The sequence below is a fragment of the Podarcis pityusensis genome (genome assembly GCF_964106645.2).
Source record: "Podarcis pityusensis genome assembly, chromosome: 3".
Lineage (NCBI taxonomy): Eukaryota > Metazoa > Chordata > Lepidosauria > Squamata > Lacertidae > Podarcis > Podarcis pityusensis.
The window spans coordinates 18,958,961-18,979,642 of NC_138026.1; the positions used below are offsets into that span (position 1 = coordinate 18,958,961).

The 20,682-nt window shown below is 42.5% G+C and overlaps 1 protein-coding gene across 1 annotated transcript in view; it reads right to left on the bottom strand.

Moving 5' to 3' along the window:
* Positions 1-746: 746 nt before the first annotated feature.
* Positions 747-20,682, bottom strand: part of APOB (apolipoprotein B) — a 46,081-nt gene continuing 26,145 nt past the window's right edge. The window contains exons 22-29 of the mRNA XM_080998890.1: positions 20,482-20,657; positions 19,514-19,701; positions 17,065-17,204; positions 15,518-15,891; positions 5,554-13,014; positions 4,576-4,678; positions 3,751-3,934; positions 747-2,688 (exon numbers count right to left, since the gene is read on the bottom strand). Of these exons, the coding sequence (XP_080855016.1) occupies positions 931-2,688; positions 3,751-3,934; positions 4,576-4,678; positions 5,554-13,014; positions 15,518-15,891; positions 17,065-17,204; positions 19,514-19,701; positions 20,482-20,657 (10,384 nt within the window). The 3' untranslated portion in view covers positions 747-930. The remainder of the gene's footprint in view (positions 2,689-3,750; positions 3,935-4,575; positions 4,679-5,553; positions 13,015-15,517; positions 15,892-17,064; positions 17,205-19,513; positions 19,702-20,481; positions 20,658-20,682) is intronic.

The following is a 20,682-nucleotide window of genomic DNA, read 5'->3' on the forward strand; positions in this document are numbered from 1 at the left end:
CTGATCTCTGATATGTACAGTGTGTTCTAATGGCTAAATATAAAACCAAATAAATTATTAGGCCCAAATATTTTGCTTTCAGAAATTTCAGCATTTTGCCTATTTAAGTAGTACTGGCAGAGTAAAAACAGTGGGACACCAGCCTGCTTCAGAACAAGGAGCTGACAACCTCAGTTTAAGCTGAAGATTGCCTGAAACAATGGTGGGCCTTGGATTGAAACAAAAATAAAATATTCAACAATTAAAATAGAAATATAAAAATAATGGTTCTACAAACCAGAAAATACTAATACGGTTGACGGAAAAAAGGGAAACTATGTTGACAAGTACAGTGCTTGACCCTTGACTGGTTAGAGGACTATTTAGGGCACAAAAGAAACTTAATGTTTAACTTTGTAGACAGATCAATTTTATTCACTGATGATGCCTTTGTTTCGTTTTATGGAGAATGCACATTCCAACCCAACACGTACGCTTCTGCCTACTTTCCTCCTGTTACTTGCCTAATTAAAATTTATTTATAGTTCACATTCTTAAGCTGGGTTCTTAGGCTGACTTTTTCATCACATGCTACTTCTTGTTCCATTGGGTTCTCATCTTCCATTGAAGCAATTTTCAAAACGTTTTGCTCAATGTGGGTTCTGGCCTTGTTCCATCTGAAGCCTCTGAAAAGGCTTCCATTAAAAAATACTGGATTATGACCTATGACCTAAAAGAAAACTGGTTTCAATGAAAGGACACTAAAATGTCACAAAGAATTAATTTATTGGCTTTTGAAAAGCATTAGACTAACCCACAAATTATTCCGTTTTCATTTACAAATGCCAAATTCAAACAAATAGCTTTCTGATGTTCCAAGAGCAATGATTGCCGCTGGCTTTAAATATGGCGTGGTAAAAGCTTGCACTACCTTTCTTTCTCTTTGTCCGTTCAAGATTGCAAGCGCTTCTGTACATTTTCCTTGATCTGTTGCATGGTCAGTTGCCCAGCGCTGATCTGCTGATCAATGAAATATTGCAGATCTTCCCATTTCCTGGAGCTTTGTTCGACACCTTGCTGAATCAGTTCCCGCGTTATTTCCAGTTTCTTTCTCATATCTTCCTCACTGAGCTGGCTCATCTGATAAATGGTTGGCAAGTCAAATGGTTTTGGGATGTCTATCCTGAGCTCTCCTTGGCGGACAACGACATAGGGCCTCAGTGTGTCAGCTGTCGCTTGTTCAAACTGATCCAGAAGCTGTTGGAGGTACCGGAGGAATGCAGTATAGTTTTCTATTGTCAGGTCTATCAGGGTCTTAGTGTTAGCGATAAGCCTTGCATAGGAATCAGACAGGTGCTCGTATGCCTCATTTACCTTTGCCTTGACTTTTTGGTTTTGTTCTGCAGCACTCTTCTTAGCAGCTTCCGACCAATAGAGAATCTTGTCATGAGCCGACTTGGAGAATTCAGTTTCATAGTTCTCCAAAAAATCTTTCACTTGATCTGTCAGGTGTGCAACCATGTCAGAAGCCCCACTGATCCATTTGGCATGCCATTCTACCACATCATTGATCAGACCCTTCAGCCAAGCCAACACCTTCTCTTCCACTTCGTAATATTTGACAGACCACCCAACAATGCTTGGGTCAAAATATTCCTCCCGCAGGGCTTTGATGCTTTGCAGCAAACGCTCTATCTCCACGGAACTAACCTGCAAAGTCTGCTGGATAAACTTTCCAACCTGCTGAGCGAAGTATCCTATATTGTTTGCTAACTCATTGAGTCCTTGCCGGATCTTGACTGAGAATTGTCTTGCCTGGGCTTTTAAATGTTCATAGTTTTGGGCTTTCAAATTTGCAATCAGATCTTCTGCTGCTTTGAAAACTTGCTGAGTGACTTCCTTGAGCTCCCTTAGATATTGTGTGAAGTCAATCTTTTCAAGGGCAAGAAACAGGTTACTGACTCTATTTCTAACATGTGTTAGAAAGACCTTAATTTCATCAAGTATGTCACGAACTTTGAGGGTCTGGCCGGAAATTGGAAGTTTAACCTCTAGTTCATTCGCATATGCATTCAGGTCATCAAAATATTCCTGCATTTTTGTGATGCAGAGCTCTGCGGTGTTTGCTAACTTCTCAGTGGCCATCACATAAAGTTCTTCACCAGTGTGCTCTCCGTCTACTCCTGGCACCTGGAATTTTGTTACCTTCAAGAATTCTATGGCAGAATCAATAAGACGCTTCACCCTTTTATGGTATTCTGCGATTATATTCATGGTGGCTTCAAAAAACTGGGCTCTGATTTGGTCATAGTCCATCTGGTTGGCTTGATCTGCAGCTTGGTGGTACAGCGTCTTGGCTTTCTTCCTCAAGATTTCATATTCCCCAGTGACCTGTTTAGTTATGCCATGCAGCCCCTGTTCCAGTTCGTTGATAGTGCTTAAAGTACCTCTGTAAGCCGTGTCAGCATTATGTTTCAGGTTGTCCTTCAGCTTCAAGGTGGCAGTGTTGATCTCAATACCCATATGCTCATGGTGGTACTTGTTAACACAGTTGTACAAAGCACCGGCTATTTTAGGCACCTTCTCTTTTAAGCCTTCAAGTAGGTCTATGGCAGCATCCTCTTTCCAGTTGGCTTTGACTTGAATCAGTTCAGGATTTCGGAATGATATCTCGCTTTTAAAGACATTGACGTCTTCCTGAGGGTTAGACTGCAAATGCAAAACACATTTTTAGGAACTGTCACTCACCCACTACTTTGCCAAGAAAAGCCCAAGACACGTTTTCCACTAATAGAAAATGTTTATCATATCTGTGGTTATGGCTTGTGCCTGTTTGCCTGCCCTTCCTAAATTATTAATTTTTTCTTCTTCAACATTTTTATTAATTTTCCAAAGATTTTTAAAACACAAACACACAAACAAACAAACAAACACACACACACACAAACATACATCCTATTTAAATCTTGGTAACATTATTTAGTGACTTCCTCAAATCCTCTTGGTTGAATTTCATTATATATCATTCCAAACTCAATTTTCTCATAAAATTTAACTTAGTCACTTGACATCTTTCATTCTTTCAGATTTGTCTTTAAACATCTTAAATTCTTTCCTAACACACTTAAATTCTAAGCCTATCCAAATTATTAAATAATTTTAGTCAACCCAAGGACACTAAAATATGGGAAATAAAAAGTAACATGAAATATGAATATGACCCGGTGCATAGATATAGCTTCCTTCTGCAGTAATCATTTATACTTTAAAAATCCAATAGCCAACTATCAGGGATGATGGGAGTTGTAGTCTAACAAGTTGGGGGTGAGGGGGCAACAGGTAGGAGAAGCCTGCATTCGGCTAACATCTACAAATAAGTTAAAAGTGGCCTTAGAAAACACACATCTTAGTCTTCCCCTCATGGTACTGCTAGAAGTCTGGCGACATATTCAAATTCTGAAAAACTCAGTTTACGCTGAGGAGGCGAAAGAGGGAAGCAGAGCAACTATGCTGAGGCAAATGGAAAGATAGACCCCAGAAGTGGCATTTCCCTTTGTCACAGAGCATCCTGTTCTCACCGCACCTCTGTTCCTGGTGTGAACCAGTCCAACTCAGTTAACAGGGACCTCACAATACAGGACTGTCACAATAAAACTTGACTTCCCCCTCTTCTGCCTTCAAACCCATCTATCATAAAGATGGGCACTGTGCCAGTAGTAAGTTCATGATCCTTTAAGCAAGAGCACAAGGCCTAATTCTGGCCATGCTTACCAGAGTTCGGTAGAAAACCTCGCCCTTGAAAGTATCCATATCCAGACTGATGAGAGAGCCAAGGGTTCCAGCTGAAGATGAAGATATTGAGGTAGCAACTCTTGCGGTCTGTTCATGGAAACGCACTTGAACATCAGTGAAGGTTGGGCTGGTGACATCCAGATATATCGTGTAGTCAGTGGTTCTAAAGCAGGCAGAATCAATCAGAGAAAAGGTAATTATTAATTGTTATTAATTTAAAAATACAGTTGGTTTTAAATGACTGTTTATCTCAGAAGACTTAGAATCATAGATGTTCTTGCCAACTGAGCTATCCAGGCACTCATTTGTTTATAATAAATATTTGTCCCCTGCCCTTCACAAAAACTCAAATGCACAGTTAGAAGCACCATATTGGCTTTGCCGCTGGTGTGGTTGCCAACACCCCACTCTCCCTCCCAGCAAGCAGCAGAAGACCCAGCTGCCAGGAAACCAGTGAAGTGATTCTGCCCCACTTTGGAATAAAGTATCATATCTGGTGATGGAATCCACAAAAAGACCTTGCGTGATAGGCAATTTTGTCAAACACAGAGTAAACCCACTGAATATGACTTAGTTGACTATCACGCAAGGTCTTCAAATCTCAAAGGAGAGCAGATGGCGCCTTCAGACATGTTTCCTTGGATGTCATTCCCTCCCTTCTCCCATTTTGGGGGGAGAGAGGGTTGTTAGGAGCACACTAAGTGAAAGGACAACATTTAGCACACATTTTATAATGGCCATAGCTCATTGAACTGGGATTCCCTATAGAGTGTGCCGTTTAGGTTGATGAAAACAAGTCCTTACCCATTTTCTAGTACAGTGAGACGCTCTTTATATTCTGCACTCAGGTCACGATGCACAAAATGGCTGTTTCCTTCAATGTTGTTACCTTTGTAGATCCACACACCTATGAAGAAAAGGTTCCACACAGGTGAAATTACAGCTAACGTAAATGGACCCTGCATTGAAAGTCTAGGGCTGAGATAATGTGTACTCAACATCTCACTTTTCCATTAAATAATAAATTGCTGCACTGAATGCAGAAGTTTTTGTCACTGGTTTCTACATTTTACAGGATCTGCTGCAGCTATTATAGAGAGCTGGTCTACTGCACAGACTCATCTGTAAACTAGGGGCTCATCTATAGGTGTTGCTTAATGGGGATAGAAAGCTTCCTGTACCTCCATCTTTGTCCATATGAGGTGCTCCTCAAAATCATGGCATTCCCACACTTTTTCCTCTCCATGGAGGATCCTTTTTGGAGTATCTCCATACCAGAGATACTCCAAAAAGGAGAGGGCATAAGAAAATGTGTTTTGAGGAAGGGGAAAGTGCAAAAGGCAGTGACTCGGAGGAGAACAATGGATATTCCTGGTTCAAATGTCCCTCTATGAGTCAAAATCTTCCTCTAGCCTTAAACTACCTAGTTGACCTTTCATATTTGGTCCCTGGCCACCTCCAACAGCAATATGTGATTACATAATAATGTTAGTCTGCCTTGTGGGACAGCTGAAAATATTACTGAAATATTGGTGAAACTCTTTTAAAAATTGAAGTATAATTCCTATTACTTCAGATTCTGCCTGAAGTATCAGATTCCTAGCACACTCTTTCATTTTCCTTCCACAATGGAGAGGATGGGACACACTTCCCTTGAAAAGAACTTCCCTCAGGATCCAAGACACCTAAAACTTATATCTATATCTATATCTATATCTATATCTATATCTATATCTATATCTATATCTATATCTATATCTATATCTATATCTAATATCTTACCTTTTAGATCATAGGCCAGGAACTGCAGTGGTGAATATGCAGTAAAATCAATGGAATGGTTGAAAGAGTCTTTATGGTTCTTGAAATCTATTTTCCAGGTGGTACTGTACAATGGTGAAGCAGCTTTGAAAGAAACACCTAAAGCTCCAAAAGTGGGGATGTAGATTCCAGCAGGGAAGGAGATTTTAATGGCTGGGATTTCAATCTGCTGTTCAGGAATAGTAATCGTAGGCAACTCAAAGTCAGCTATCTTCTTGGCTGCAGCGCTGAAGTCCACAAAGATTTTACCCAGAGAAAGGGTCTTTGGAAGAGTATATTCAGATACAGTTAATAGCTTCTCAGGTATAGTCACCTCAAAGTAGGGAATTTTATATTCTTTCAAGCTGGTCACTACATCGTACTGAGGAAACTGAATTTTTGGAAGTGATGGAAATCCAATGTGAAATGGCGTGGTGGTCAGTCTTTGGGGGATTTTGATATCCCGTAAGTTAATTTCAGGAATTGTGAATGTAAATCCATCCGTCAGCTGGTTGACATTTATGGGGATAAAGTACCCATCTTCATTTTTTGTGTATACGAAGGATGTTGACACATTTAAGTATTGCCTTTCTCCAGGACTAGTGGTGTCATCTAATTTCAAGATCTGCCATAAGCTCTTGTCATAAACTGGCAGCACAAGACCTCTGAGGAAAGCTACATGACCTCCCAAAGAACTGGACAGGTCAAAATGAGCTTCTGTGTTGTCATTCGATAACTGCAAGTGATGTCCAAGGAAGAGGGAGAGGGTTTGGCCTTCGATCTTCCACTCAATCTTCTGATTCTCACTGTTGGTGGCAACGGAAAAGTCTTGATTAACTGAAGTCTCACCGAAGAAATTATTTGGTTGGCTAGCTTGTATCTGAAGACGCATGGACATACTTCCAGGCTCTACTTCTAAAGTCACTTTGCAGTTCTGATGTCCTTCAGTTCTGACAATTGGATAATATTTCAGATGATTTTCTCCATTGTGGTCCCATAATGCATAAAGACGACGAGTGGATGCTTCAATGGCAACATTTTCTTTTGTGTCAAACTTCCAAATTCCATCAATGTCAGAGCTGGTCTCAAATTTGACTGAGGAACGAGCACCTTTAGCATTTAGGTAGGCATCTGCTTCATGAACCAACTTTCCAGAAAATGGTTTTCTCTTGTGAAGCACTCCGTTGATGAAAGCATTGGTTGAAGTATCTACAGATATATAAGATACAATGCTTTCCAAGGTGGCCTTGTGGACAATTGCTCCTTCAGCAGTGGCACCACGAGTGTCAAGAGCGTAGTTTAGATTAATAGCTGAGGAAATGACTGGCTTTGATTTAGCATTTCCCTTAAGCTCCTGCCTAAAATTCATGTTCAAGCCTGGCATGCTGCTTTTTGCTGTGGTAATCACTGAAGCTTCTATATTTCTCCTGGTGAGACTGATGGTGCTGTCGTGGTTTCCCACTATGAATTTGTTGTTCAGGGATAATGCAGTCGCTAGCTTCAACCCTCTTTTCCTTGTGAGGCTGGTTGTTCCGTCCAATTTATATTGCAGGGCATCAATCACAGAAGTGGAGGATGAACTCAAGCGAGCAATGATATCAGATTGGTTAAAAAGGCCAGCATTTGTGTTCAGGGTAATCACACTAGATTTGAATGAAAATTCATAGGTAATATTTCCCATGGCTGGAATGTAGATTCTGTTTAAAGGCGAGTGTGCTCGATAGCTGGGAAGCTTAAGAGTCTGCAGACCTTGGGGAACATGAAGGACTGGTAACTCCAATGATGGAAGGACCAATGTATAGGATGGCACTGAAAACCCAACAAGTGGGACAGTGAAACTTGGAGTGCTCATTTCTTTAGGGATCACATAGCCAAAAGCTGGGAGCTCAGCAGTAAAAGGAGATACCTCAATGTTGACCACTGGAACAGTGTACCCTGGAATCCTGAATGTCTGTGGGACTTTGTTAACTGAAGTATCTATTTTGTACTTGTCAAACTTGGTCTTGGCTTGGTTATAGGACTCGGTCAGGAACGCTAAGGTGTTGTCTCTACCTTTCTCAAAGTGCCTGTTGAAGGTTGCAATGTACTGATTCAGGGCTTGATGTACTCCATCCAAAGGAATTTGAAACGAGTGCATATTTTTGTTCTTCTTGTACTGAGCTTTCAGGTTTAAATCAAATGATTGCTTTGTAGTCTTCAGTAAATTCTTCAGCCCTGAGTCCTCCCACAGAGAGTATCCTTGCATGGGGGGTGTCTTGATGCCCATGATAGATTGTTCAGGAAACGAGAGGGGATTTTTTAGGAACTCCAAGTTAGCATCACCATTCATGGACACAGAAGCTTCAATATTTTCTTCGTTGTTACCAGCAGACATGTTATGGACGTATCTGTATTGATTAAATCTGCCCTCAGCTGCCCAGCTGACTTGTTGAGTGGAGGGACTCAGTGCCAGTATATAATTATTCACGAGCTCAATTTTGCCAACAATTTTCATTGGGAAGCTAACTTTTACATTCATGTTATTATTTGTTGATGTGCTCAGTTCAAAGGGCTGCACCAAGAAGTTCACATCATTATTTATAGTCCCAGATATGCGTCCGTTCAACTTAGCATTGTGTGTGCCCCTCAGTTCTGTTTTGAGCTCTGCAAGATTCCCTGTGCCTTGCACATTTAAGTCACTACGTCCCAGCTGTGGAGATTCTACTACAGATTGAACTTCAAGCCTTGCAGAACTTGGTAGATTATATTCATATGCCACTCTTTGGTCGACTCTCAAGTACTTATCATTGATCTTGTTTTGTGCTACGAATGAAGCTACAGATCCCCCTAAACCGAAGCTGACACTTGATTCATGGGTTCCTTCACCAGAGTAATCAAAGGCTGTCCATTTCCAGTCTCCTCTGCCAATGGAAGTAGCTGATATGCGTCCTGCTTCTAGTGCTGTTTTTATTTCATTACTTAATTCTGCTTGGCTGCTGAAATTTGGAATATATAGCCTGTGTCTGTAGGTTGTCCTGCTCTCTAAGGAAATCTTCTTCTGGAGGCTGCCTGTTAATTGGTTGTACAGATCTATAGAGTTACGCTCAGTATGGAATTTTGCTGTAGTTTCTGCATTTCCCCGAACAGAAGTCCCCAAAAATGTTATTTCACCTGCATGAATAGCATCAATGTACACGTGGGAGAACTTCAGGTTGTCTCTTAGGATTAACTGCTGCATCTCGGGAGCAGAGAGACTTGTATCTGCAGTCATTTCAAAAGCAAGGCAGTTGATTTTGGATGTTGCTACTGCTGAAATAGACCCCAAAAATTCTGGGCTGTGGGCAAAAGCTGTTGTGTTCTTAAAAGCACCATTAGTAGTCAACGTGAAGAAGGGAGAGGTTACTTTGAAAGCGCCAGACAATGTTCCAAATGTAGGGACCATCACAGAGTGTGGAATGCGGGGCAGCTGGAATTCTGGAATTTGGATCTCTGGGAACTGGAATTCATTCAAATTTAGTTTTGGGATCAGTAATTCAGGTATTTGGAGCTCAGGGAAATTCATTTCTGGGAAAGAATAGTCAGAAAAATACATATCTTTCATCTTTATATCTTGGAAATACACATCAGCAGTTGGCAGCTGAAAGTCACTCGACATGATCTGGTCAATCGTCTTCACAATCTTCAGCTTGATGTCATTCAAATCAATTGTATAAGATGGCACCTTGAATGTATTTAGAATGGTGAACTCAGGAGTAGTAAATCTGACTGGAATTCTGATTTCTTTCAATTTCTTGAGGTTTACCTGATAAGATGGGACACGCAGGTCAGTTAGTGGAATAAGGAAATCTGGAGTTTGAAAGGTGGCTTCCCGCAAGACCCGGAGACTGACTTCAAAAGCTGGTATGTTGATTATGCCTGCTCTGATCTCAGGAACTTTGAAACCAGTTTCAACAAAGTGGTTGAAACTGTCAGCCATAGTTTTTACATTGTATTGCTCAGCTAAAAGGGTAATCTTCTTTGAGACAGTTTTCCATTGATCATCTAGGAAGGTGATTATGGTGCTGTAGAGCTGGCTGACCTTCTCAAGGTATCCCCGGATTTCTAATGGGATATCCATTTGATAAATTCTCTCACGTGCATCTTCCAGGTACTCAGAAGCTTTACTTTTCAGTTCACTTAATGCTGTTGAGCTTAGGAGATCACTAAGCCAGTTAACGATGATGGCAAGTCTAGTGTCTTTTAGTTTCTGTATGTTCTGAGAAACCACAGCAGCGATATCTTTGATGTATTGTTTTGTAGCTTCCATTTTCTGAGGTAGCTCCAAGGCTTTGATTTCATCATTGATTTTCTGTGTTGTTTCCCGGATTTTATTGTTTGTTTCATCTACAAATTTGTTGTAATCAAATGACTTCAGCTTCTTGATAACAAAATCAAGAAAGTTGTTGACTTCATCCACCAGATTTGTGTAATCAAATGATTGGAGCTGCCTAACAGCATCATCAATGAATTTCAGTACTTGGTTGAAGAATGATTTTATGTCAATTTTTTTCAGAGAGAGGGTTAATTTCTGGATTGTCTCTCCAATTTTCTGTTGGTTATACAACTCAACTATTTTGTCCATTAGAACTTTGACCTGCTGATCAACTCCATAGTTCACGATAAGTTCATGCATTTTGTTCCGAAGTATATTGATCTTCTCAGTCACTTTGTAGTCCTCCATATAATTTAGAAGAAGATCTTTAATTTGCTCCAGAATTTGATTAAGTTTTTGAATGGGAAAGGACACGTTCAGCTTCTCTATAAGTGTTCTAATATCAATTGCCTCCACTTGCTGCTTCAAACTCTCTGCAATGCGTTGGGCATCTATATTCTGTATCTGTTTCTTCAGTTGATCTAGTTTTTCTTGCACTCGAGCTTTGATTTTGTACTCAGCATCTATATTTTGAACCCAAGCAGCAGCACTGCTTCCTATCTGGTTAAAGTCATACTGAGAGATGGCAGATTGCAGTTGATGAATAGTGTCAATCATTTTTTTACTGATTTCATATTGTCTGTCTATAACTTTCATTTTTTCAATAATCTGCTCAATAAGTTGCACAACAGCTGCCTTTAAGTCATAATTGCTCCTTATATACCTTTCAGTTTCAACCAGGAAAACCTGCAGTTTAGACAAAGCTGCCTGGAGATTAGTTTTGGCATTTTCCAAAGCAAGTTCAAGGTCATCCACACTTATGCTGTAATCCTTTGCAAATGCATCCAGTTTCTCTTTCAGGTTGTTCACTTTGCTTTCCAGATCGAATGTCTTCACATAGTTATTAACCTGCTGGGGGATTTTATCTAATGCTGCCCTATATTTTCTCACAACCTGATCTATATTTACACCCTTTAGGTTCTTCTGAATAGATTTGAGTACAGCTAGGATGGACTGCCTCATTTGCTCATAGTAAGCTGGTAGCTTTTCCAAGAAGGGCAGATTGATGACATGCATGTTCTCATTCTTATCATACTTCACGGAAAGAGCAAGACCAAACTCTTGAGTCTGGGCTACATTTTCCCTTAAATCCAAAACATCAATTAAATTGACTCTCCCCCGGTTTGTGAATGGTATAGTTATAGGAAAGTCCAGTACAGAAAGGTCTGCTAAGGTTTTTCCATCCAGCTCCACCCCAATAGTTTCTGCATCATTAAAAGCACTAAAATCTTGAGTGTACACATTATTGTTCAGCTGGCTCTTCATCTTCCATGTACTTCTTTGCTCAGATGGCGTAAAAAGAGCAGTGACCTTGTTCTCCAGTAATGTCTTGTATCTTTTCTCAGAATTGAAGTTGTGGCCAGTGGATCCCCGATAATCATGAGAAAGTGAGAAAGCAAGGGGTTCGACTTTTAGCAGGAATTTGCTGTACAGCTGTCCTGACTGCTCTCCCAAGATTGAGAGTCTTCCATCCCCATTTGTATGCATGTCAACAGTGACAGTAAATGGGGCTGCAACAGATCGTATTGCATTGGAAAAGGTTAGGGATTTTGAGTCACAGTTTGTGTTGATGACGACTGATGAAGAGAGACCTGCAACATCCAAGTTAACTCTGTGGGTGAGAGCTGCACCTCGAATACTCGCTACTGTGTCGGTCTTAACATGCGCCACCAGATCTGCATAGGTAAAGGTATAGGCATGCTTTACTTCATCGCCACTGTAGGCACCTTTCACATTGCCATCCAGATTAACCTTCAGGGGCTCAAGTTGTAAACGTGCGTTGTTGTTTAGATCAGCACTGCCGAATTTCAAGTCGTTGTTCACGTTGGCTGTGAGAGAATAGGGTTGCAGCTGGAAGTCCAAGTGGTGTTTGTGGGACTTGCCCGGACTGATGGTGTGGTCTAAATTGGAAGCGTAAGTCAAAGACAAGCCCACGATGTTCAGGTCATGAGTGTTTTCCAGCTTCATTCCTTTGTATGACCCGATCAAGCTGTTTGCAAACCTCAGTCCCCCCTTGTTCACTCTGAAGGTTAAGGTGTTCTTGCTGTCTGCATCCAAAATGCTGCCTTGATATACACTTGTAAGCACGATTTCTGTGGGAGCCACTCTTCCATCCAAATCAAATTTTGCATTGTGTTTCCCAAAGTGTCCTCCTGTGTTGATCTTCACGGAAGCCCCAGCGACACCAATCCGGGCATTCATTTCGTTCTCCAGTTTCAATGGATTAAACTGCAGGTTTGTTGTTGCAGTGCTTGCCAGGCCATCGAGGTTAACACCTAATGTAGACTTGTGCTCAGCTTTGAGTCTTTCACCTTTCCCAGATATGTGGCTAATCAGCTCGACACCTTGGCCGTTAACAGAGCTCGAAATCAGGGCATAGCATTGGTTTTCTGCGTAATTGGCCTGGTACTCGGAGCGAAGCGCAGCTCCCTTTCTGTCCACAGAGAAGTCAAACTTGTTGGCAACCGCAAAGCTTCTGTGGTTTCCAGCGGTCTCAGAGGAAAACTTCAGCTGGCTGTTTTCATACTTCAAGGAAGCCGTGTTAGTCAGAAAACCATTCTGTACATTCGAGATGGACTTGACTGTCCATGGGCCACCTGTAAACCTGGCAGTCATCTGGTTAGTAGCCTGAAGCAAGGAAGAGTCAAACTTCAGATTGGATTCTCCTGCCCAAACGAGTTGGTTCACATCAAAGGTGCTTGACAGTGTGCCTGTGGTTTTAGCAAAGGCTGAAGCGACATTCAGTTGTCCTTCCACGTTTATGTTCTGAAGAAGCAAGTTGTTACTCATTTCGACATCTTCAGCATAAGACAGGGAAAACCGAGTACCCAGCGGGCTGGATGTTACCAGTGTGAGGGTCCTCCTGGCCACAGGAGTGGGTTCAAAATTGCCTGTTTCGCTATATCTAAAATTTGAATTAAGCAGTTTGTGTTGCAGTGAACTTTCATAATTACAAGCCATGTTGTTCCCATCAAAACTTGCTTCTCCCTGACCTGGGGTGGAGAGAGAAGAGAAAAGTACAATCAAATTTTTTAACAACAACAACAACAACAACAACAACAACAACTAAATAACTTGAGCTACTGTGCCTTGCTGGAATATACTGCACACCCTTCTACATTCATAGGTCCTGCAAGCCAAATTCAAGAAATATACACTACTGCATGTTTACCTAGAAGTTAAGTTCCACTTTGATGGAACTTACTGGGAAAGGTGTGTTGAATTGACTTGAATGGAACTTAAAGCCCACCATAGTTAAAAGCAAACATTTGGATTTTAGCCTGCAATCCTATGAAGACTTACATTAAAAGTAAGGTTTATTGAGCTCAGTTGGGTATAGCTTGCTTCTGTACTGACATGTTTTGGATTATTCCATTGAAGCCTTTAAGACACAGATTATATGTGGGGTTTGTCAATTTAGCAACCAGACTGTCATTCAGTTTGCATTTAAGGTTTAACTAGGTTCTGGCTGTAGACACCACCAATGGAAGCAACTGTAGAATTTACTGATGGAAGTAACTGTACAATTTACTTTCTCACCAGAGGTTTGTTTGGGTTTTTTTTGGCTTGGTTTGGTTTTTAGATAATGGAAGCTGATGATATAGAAATGCTTGTGCCTTTCAAATGGAGTCTCTTTTGCACTTTCATGAAAATATTTTAATGTAAAGGAAGGGGAAAGGCCACAACAACATACAGACTTAAAGTGTGGTACAATGGATAATGGGCTGGACTTGAATTGCATTTGGACATACTACTAAAACAGATTTTAGCTTTACAGGAATGTGCCTTAGACTTGCAAACCCTCCCTTCCCCCCCTGTGTCATGGCCTAAGGGTACTGAAAGCTTTTGTTTTCATTTTACCTAATTACACTTTATGTTGTATGCAAACTGACTGGTTTAGGAAAATAAACCAAGTTCAAACTATGGTTTCTTATCACAGCTTGTGGCCTTAAACCAGTGTTTCCCAAACTTGTGTCTCCAGTTCTTTTTGAACTACAACTCCCACTATCCCTAGCTAGCAACACCAGTGGTCAGGGATGATGGGAATTGTAGTAAAAAAACAAACAGCTGGAGATCCAAGTTTGGGATTACTGCCTTAAACCATAAAGGTAAAGGTAAAGGTACCCCTGCCCGTTCAGGCCAGTCTTGCCAGACTCTAGGGTTGTGTGCTCATCTCACTCTATAGGCCGGGAGCCAGCGCTGTCCGCAGACACTTCCGGGTCACGTGGCCAACGTGACAAGCTCCATCTGGCGAGCCAGCGCAGCACACGGAACGCCGTTTACCTTCCCGCTGGTAAGCGGTCCCTATTTATCTACTTGCACTCGGGGGTGCTTTCGAACTGCTAGGTTGGCAGGCGCTGGGACCGAAGGACGGGAGCGCACCCCACCGCCGCGGGGATTCGAACCGCCGACCATGCGATCGGCAAGTCCTAGGCGCTGAGGTTTTACCCACAGCGCCACCCGCGTCCCTGCCTTAAACCATAGTTCTAGGTAAAGGTAAAGGGACCCCTGACCATTAGGTTCTGTCGTGGCCGACTCTGGGGTTGCGTCGCTCATCTCACTTTATTTGCCAAGGGAGCTGGCGTACAGCTTCTGGGTCATGTGGCCAGCATGACTAAGCCGCTTCTGACGAAACCAGAGCAACGCACAGAAACGCCATTTACCTTCCCGCCGCAGCGGTACCTATTTATCTACTTGCACTTTGAAGTGCTTTCGAACTGCTAGGTTGGCAGGAGCAGGGACCGAGCAACGGGAGCTCACCCCTTCGCGGGGATTCGAACCGCCGACCTTCTGATCGGCAAGCCCTAAGCTCAGTGGTTTAACCCACAGCGCCACTCGCGTCCCTAAACCATAGTTCTAGGTTTGTACATAATAAATCACAGTCAGTTGAAAACAGAAGCAAAAGTTTCTGATCTTTTTGCAGCTGGACAGAAGCTCCTGAGACCGAAACTCATCTATGGAATATTAAGCTGTGGTTTAGTATCAGAACTCAGCCATTAAGTAGTCTTGGGTGTGACATCTCAGCCTCAGTTCCCCAGCTGAATAACAGTGACCCGTTTCTCTCAACATTGTTCTAAAGGCAAACACAAAGAAGACTGCGGACAACATTGCAAAACAAAACTGCTATGTGACTATTGCATAGGATTTTTTCTTCATAGTGTTGCATGTTTAGTATAACACATTAGGTAGATTAATGCACATGGGAGAATATGATCAGGCTGCCATAATTCCTTGCATGAACTGTCACAATATTGAGTAAGTCCCTGGTATCATATATTCACAAGGAGCCTTGTGAGCTTGAGCTTTATCAAACTCAAGAGGAGGCTTGGCCAAATATGAGTTATTAATTTTATCATATTAACTCTTGATGCACAGAGAAATGAGCCTGTGACATATTTCTAGTAAAAAGTATTGAACCGACAAGAAAACACAACACACGATTAATTACGTAATATGCTCATAATCTCCACCACCACCTCCGGAAGAGATTCTTACCTTGTACATTATATGAAAGTAGTTCCAGAACAGAGTCAGCTCTCACAAAGTAGTTTGTTCTTAGGCTGTAGACATCCTTTGTGGTGTTCGCCAAGGAGTAGGAACCTGACCAGTTGTAGTAATTGCTGTACATATTGGAAGAGATCTCGAAGGTGCCCAGCAAAGGCACCCGAAGCGTGTATGACTCTGGGATGGTGAAACGAGGAAGCCTGTACTCTTGAGAAGCCATGTTTCCTCCCATTGACTGCATTGCCATTTGAGACATTTCCAGAATCTTAGGCACTCTCATGTCGTAGGATGACCTGCCACCAAACGGCAGCGGAATGGTAATGACAGTACTCTCTTTGTTCCAAATGTATTTGATCTGGCCATCACTGCAATAAAAAGTTACCCATAATTAAGATCCCACAAAGTCCACAAAATAACAAATGGTTGCACTTTGCCTAGGAAGCTGCCCTATTCTAGGTTGGATTTTTTCTTCATCCACCCCTGTATCCCCTGTATTTTTATCCTGTAAACTGTCCTGAAATCTTCGGATGAAAGGTGGTACATAAATTTAACCAGAAGGTTTTTTTACTAGGAATTTTAGGTGCAGAGATATCAAAGAAGCAGAAACGATCATTCATGGATGCAGCGACAGCAGCACGGATACCAGTGGCCTGGTACTGTAAAGGAGATAAAGTCCCAACCACAGATGAATGGCTGATGAAGATGATGGACTACGCTGAAATGGCGAAAATGACCGGGAAAATCAGAAAGCAGGGAGAGAGGAGCTTTAATAAGGAATGGGAGAAACTGACAAATTACCTAAGAGAACACTGTAAACAATCTGAAAACTTTGGCGCGGTTTGAGTAATGCTTGTAATGTACTATAGACTTCGGTAAAAATGGATTATTTTAAGAAAAACAGAGAAAATATATGATGTAGTTGAAAAATATTGAAAATGGAAACCATGGAAGGATGGAGGGAAGTCAAAGGATTCGGGGAATCCTAAATGTTAATGATTATGTTTAATGTTTGAATTCAAATATGTAGTGTAAAACTGAATTTTTATAAAATAAAATAAAATAAAATAAAATAAAATAAAATAAAATAAAATAAAATAAAATAAAATAAAATAAAATAAATAATTTAACCAATACTCTCTGGGATCTCTGGCAGAGAGTCTTTCCTATAAGGTGCTATCTGGGATCATTGTAACTGGAGATGCTAGGGCTTGAACCTGAGATAAAAAACATGTTATCTGCCCTGAGCTATTGTCCCTTCCCAAATTCCAGATTGCACTCCCCTTCTATACTCCCCTTATACTAAATGTGCTAATTTTAGCAGAAAGCTGACAAGAGCGATCAAAGCGCAAGACAATGGGTGACCACCGTTGCAATATTTTTTCTAGAAACATGGTTCTGATTCAGGCATTTGTCGTAAACTGCATCTTACACCAGTGTATCTTGTGGAGGAACAATTTGCCCTTAGTAATGAGGCTCGGCTTCAAGGCCACAAAGGGTCCTTGTCAGCACCAAATAAGACATGTCATCTTTCGCTTTACCTCTTCAAGAAAAGCTCCTCTGGGATGGCAAAAAGTTCCATGTTCTGAAAATTGAGCTCCTGGAGTCTGCTTAATTTATCCTGTAGATTTTTCGCATAAGGAACGTTCTTGGATGCCTGCTGTAACCAGGTATTGGTTGCCTGCAAGATCAGAGTGAAATATCAAGCGACAAAGAGCCTTGTGATCAGAAAAGTTGAAATGAGCAAGCAATAATAATAATAATAATAATAATAATAATAATAATAATAAAATTTATTTATACCCCGCCCTCCCCGGCCAGTGAAATTACAGTAAAAACATAAGGGGGGGGGGGGCGGACCAATTTAAAATACAGGTTAAAATGCAATTTAAAACACAGCCTCGTTTTAAAAGTAGCCCATAGATCAAAACCATAAGGGGAGGGAAACATAAGGGTCAGACTGAGTCCAAACCAAAGGCCAGGCAGAACAGCTCTGTCTTGCAGGCCCTGCGGAAAGATGTCAAGTCCCGCAGGGCCCTAGTCTCTTGTGACAGAGCGTTCCACCAAGTCGGGGCCAGTACTGAAAAGGCCCTAGGCCCTAGTTGAGACCAATCTAACCACCTTGCAACCTGGGACCTCCAAAATGTTGTCATTTGTGGACCTTAAGGTCCTCCCAGAGGTATACCAGGAGAGGCAGTCCCGTAGGTACCCTAACCCACCCTAACCCACCTGCCTAGTACCCCTAGTACTGAAACACAATGCAAGCAGTCACATTCTAGCTCATGGGTCAGCAAACTAAGGCCTGGGGGCCAGATCCAGCCCAGTTGCCTTCTGGATCTGGCCCGTGGACGGTCTGGGAATCACTGCATGGATCAGCGTGGATCTGATCGTTCGGGCTGTACCAGCGCACACGCGTTCGGCGGCGCATCCTCCCTCCCTCCCTCCTCCTGACTTCTCCTCGCCCTGCCTAGAGCCAAGAGGAAGGGGGCTGGGCTTTGTTGGTGCCAGCAGCAGCAGCAGCAGCAGCAGCAGCAGCAGCGTTAGGGCTTCAGCGGCCACCATTGTAAGCAGGCTCGATTCGGTCTTTGTTGCTGCCAGCCCCTCTCTGGAGCCCTTTCGTGCACCGCTCATCGTCCCGCTACTGCCAGCCCCTGCTGCTCGCAAGACACGGGTAAGCAGTCACTGGGGCTCATCCAGTCCTGTGGAGAAGGCAGGGAGAGTCGGGGGGGTGGCTTATCTGAGTGGAATGTGTCTTTTTATTTAAAATGCCTCTCTGGGTTATTTGTGGGGCCTGCCTGGTGCTCTTGCATAGAATGCTGTGTCCTTTTATTTAAAATACATCTCTGGGTAATTTGTGGGAATTTGTTCATTTTTCCCCTTCAAAATATAGTCCGGCCCCCCACAAGGTCTGAGGGACAGTGGACCGGCCCCCTGCTGAAAAAGTTTGCCCACCCTGTTCTAGCCCCACATCTTGGTGGTGTTAGAGCTGCTGCAGTAGTAGCATCACCCCCCCCCCCCAAACATACAGGCAAACACACACACACACACACAAACCCCGATTTACACGAGGGTTACGTTCTGAGGCACTGCACGCATCAATGAAATTGCACTTATTTGAAACACCATTGGGAAAGCCTTCAGGCACCCCATTCCACCCCGCCCCATTCCGTCCCTTTTGGTGATGTTTTTGTGACTTTGGGTGTCGCTTCCAGGTTTGGCGTGACGTGCGTGTGCGTGGCCGCACACATATTGAACACGTGTAAATGGGGGCTTGCCTGTACTGCCTTACATCATGGGAGAACCCTTGAAGCACATGCGAAGGGCTTGTATTGCTGTTCTCCTCACACCAGTGCCTCAAAAAATTGAGATGCCCTTGGCATGGGGAAGAGCTGTGGCATGTTCTCCCTGACTTTCTGTAACTTGGAGGCACAGTAAAGAGCTGTGCTGCAGAGATCCCAACGCTACTAGAGTTACATGCCCCTGGGTCTTTGCTATGGTTGCTAGAGAACTCTGACAAAATCTCAGTAGTTTGCTGGTCCATCTGTGGTCAAGAATGGAAATCGGTCAAGCCAATATGACTGGCACTTGTTCATATCGTTGTTGTTTTTTTAAGTTCTCAAATGATTCCTAATTGATGCCTCTTTTTACATCGTTCTGACATTTCCTTTACACTGAAATGAACTTACGTTGCATAAATAACTTACGTAAAAATACCAGACAGTGAAACAAATAATGTAGTATTTGGTGGAAACCAAACTGCAGCAGAACAGAAACAGCACTGATTGAATGCAGGTTGGAACAGAACTTGATGCCTTCATGCTTTCCGAGCATTTGAAATTACTGGATCTTTTTTCTTACCTGGTCTTTGCTTCTCCCAAACCAATTAATCATGTACTCATAGGTAGTTCTCACTGGAATCACCTACATCTCTTATCAGCATGATTCAGAGCCACATGAAAAGTATGTTCTATGACAAATAACTCCACTTACTACTATAAAGTTTGAAAAAATATGCCGGACTGTCATATCTGTATTGGCTACTCGGTGGTCCAAGAGATCGTTGGCATGCTTCTGCAAAGTCTTTGAATAATCTGCAAAGTCTATGGGTAGCGTGGCTGACATTTTCTTCAGGGCTGCACTCTGGCCTGATTTCCACTGCACTTCGATCTTCTCATTATCTAAGGCAGAATGACAAATGTCACCTTATTATTTCCCATGGAATCCAGTTTGCAAAGTTGGAAAAAACCAACATCAAAACCCTCCACTGACATGTGGTGGAGGGACATGTAGGGAACCCAAACCATAAAAACCCAAACTGCCTTATAGTGAGACTGGTCATTGGTCCATCTAATTCAACATTGTCCATACTGGCAGGAGGCAACTGCCCAGGGTCCCATATAGACGTGTTTCTAAGCCCTAGTTGGATATGCAAGGAAGTGGTGCTTTTTGCTTGGAAAGCAACTGTGCTACCTCTGAGCAAAGCCATTTTATGGCATACAGGATGTGCAATTCAGGCCTGCATGGTTTGGGCTCTTCCAAAGAGAATTCACATAGATGGCTATGCAATTGTGTAGCCTTGTTGATTCAGGGCCGGCTCAAATCATTTTGCTGCCCGAGGCAACAGACAAGATGGCCCTTTCTCCCAAGGCACATACAGAGGCCAGTTGGACTGGTAGTTGAATCTTATTCTTGTAAAAGGACAATGTCTTTCATTGCACCTGATGGCAGCAGGCTTGTGTAGTGGGTACAGGGCAGGCCACATGTCACTTGTACCTCTGGCTACTTCCCCTTCCCCTCAACATCTGCTGCCTGAGGCAGCTGTCTCACTCTGCATAAGGCTGGCCCTGTGTGGGTGGATACTGAAGGGTCCCAAGGTTTGGAGTGTGATAAGTGGAATTCTGATCCTTCACCACATATTGGTGGCAGAAAAGGTGTTTCACATTGACACATGATCCTACCGTATCCCAAGACAATTCTCTCCGAAATTGAGGAGCCGTGACTTGTAGCTGAACTGTCAATCTGGAATGTCAGCCCATTCTGTGACTGTTGCAGTAATACATCTGTTTTTGCTTGTGTCCTCAGGCGAGGAATGGAGATGGAAGCTTCCACTGCTGACTCTGTCCCAGCGCTGTATCTGGAAAAACACACAACGAAAAGAC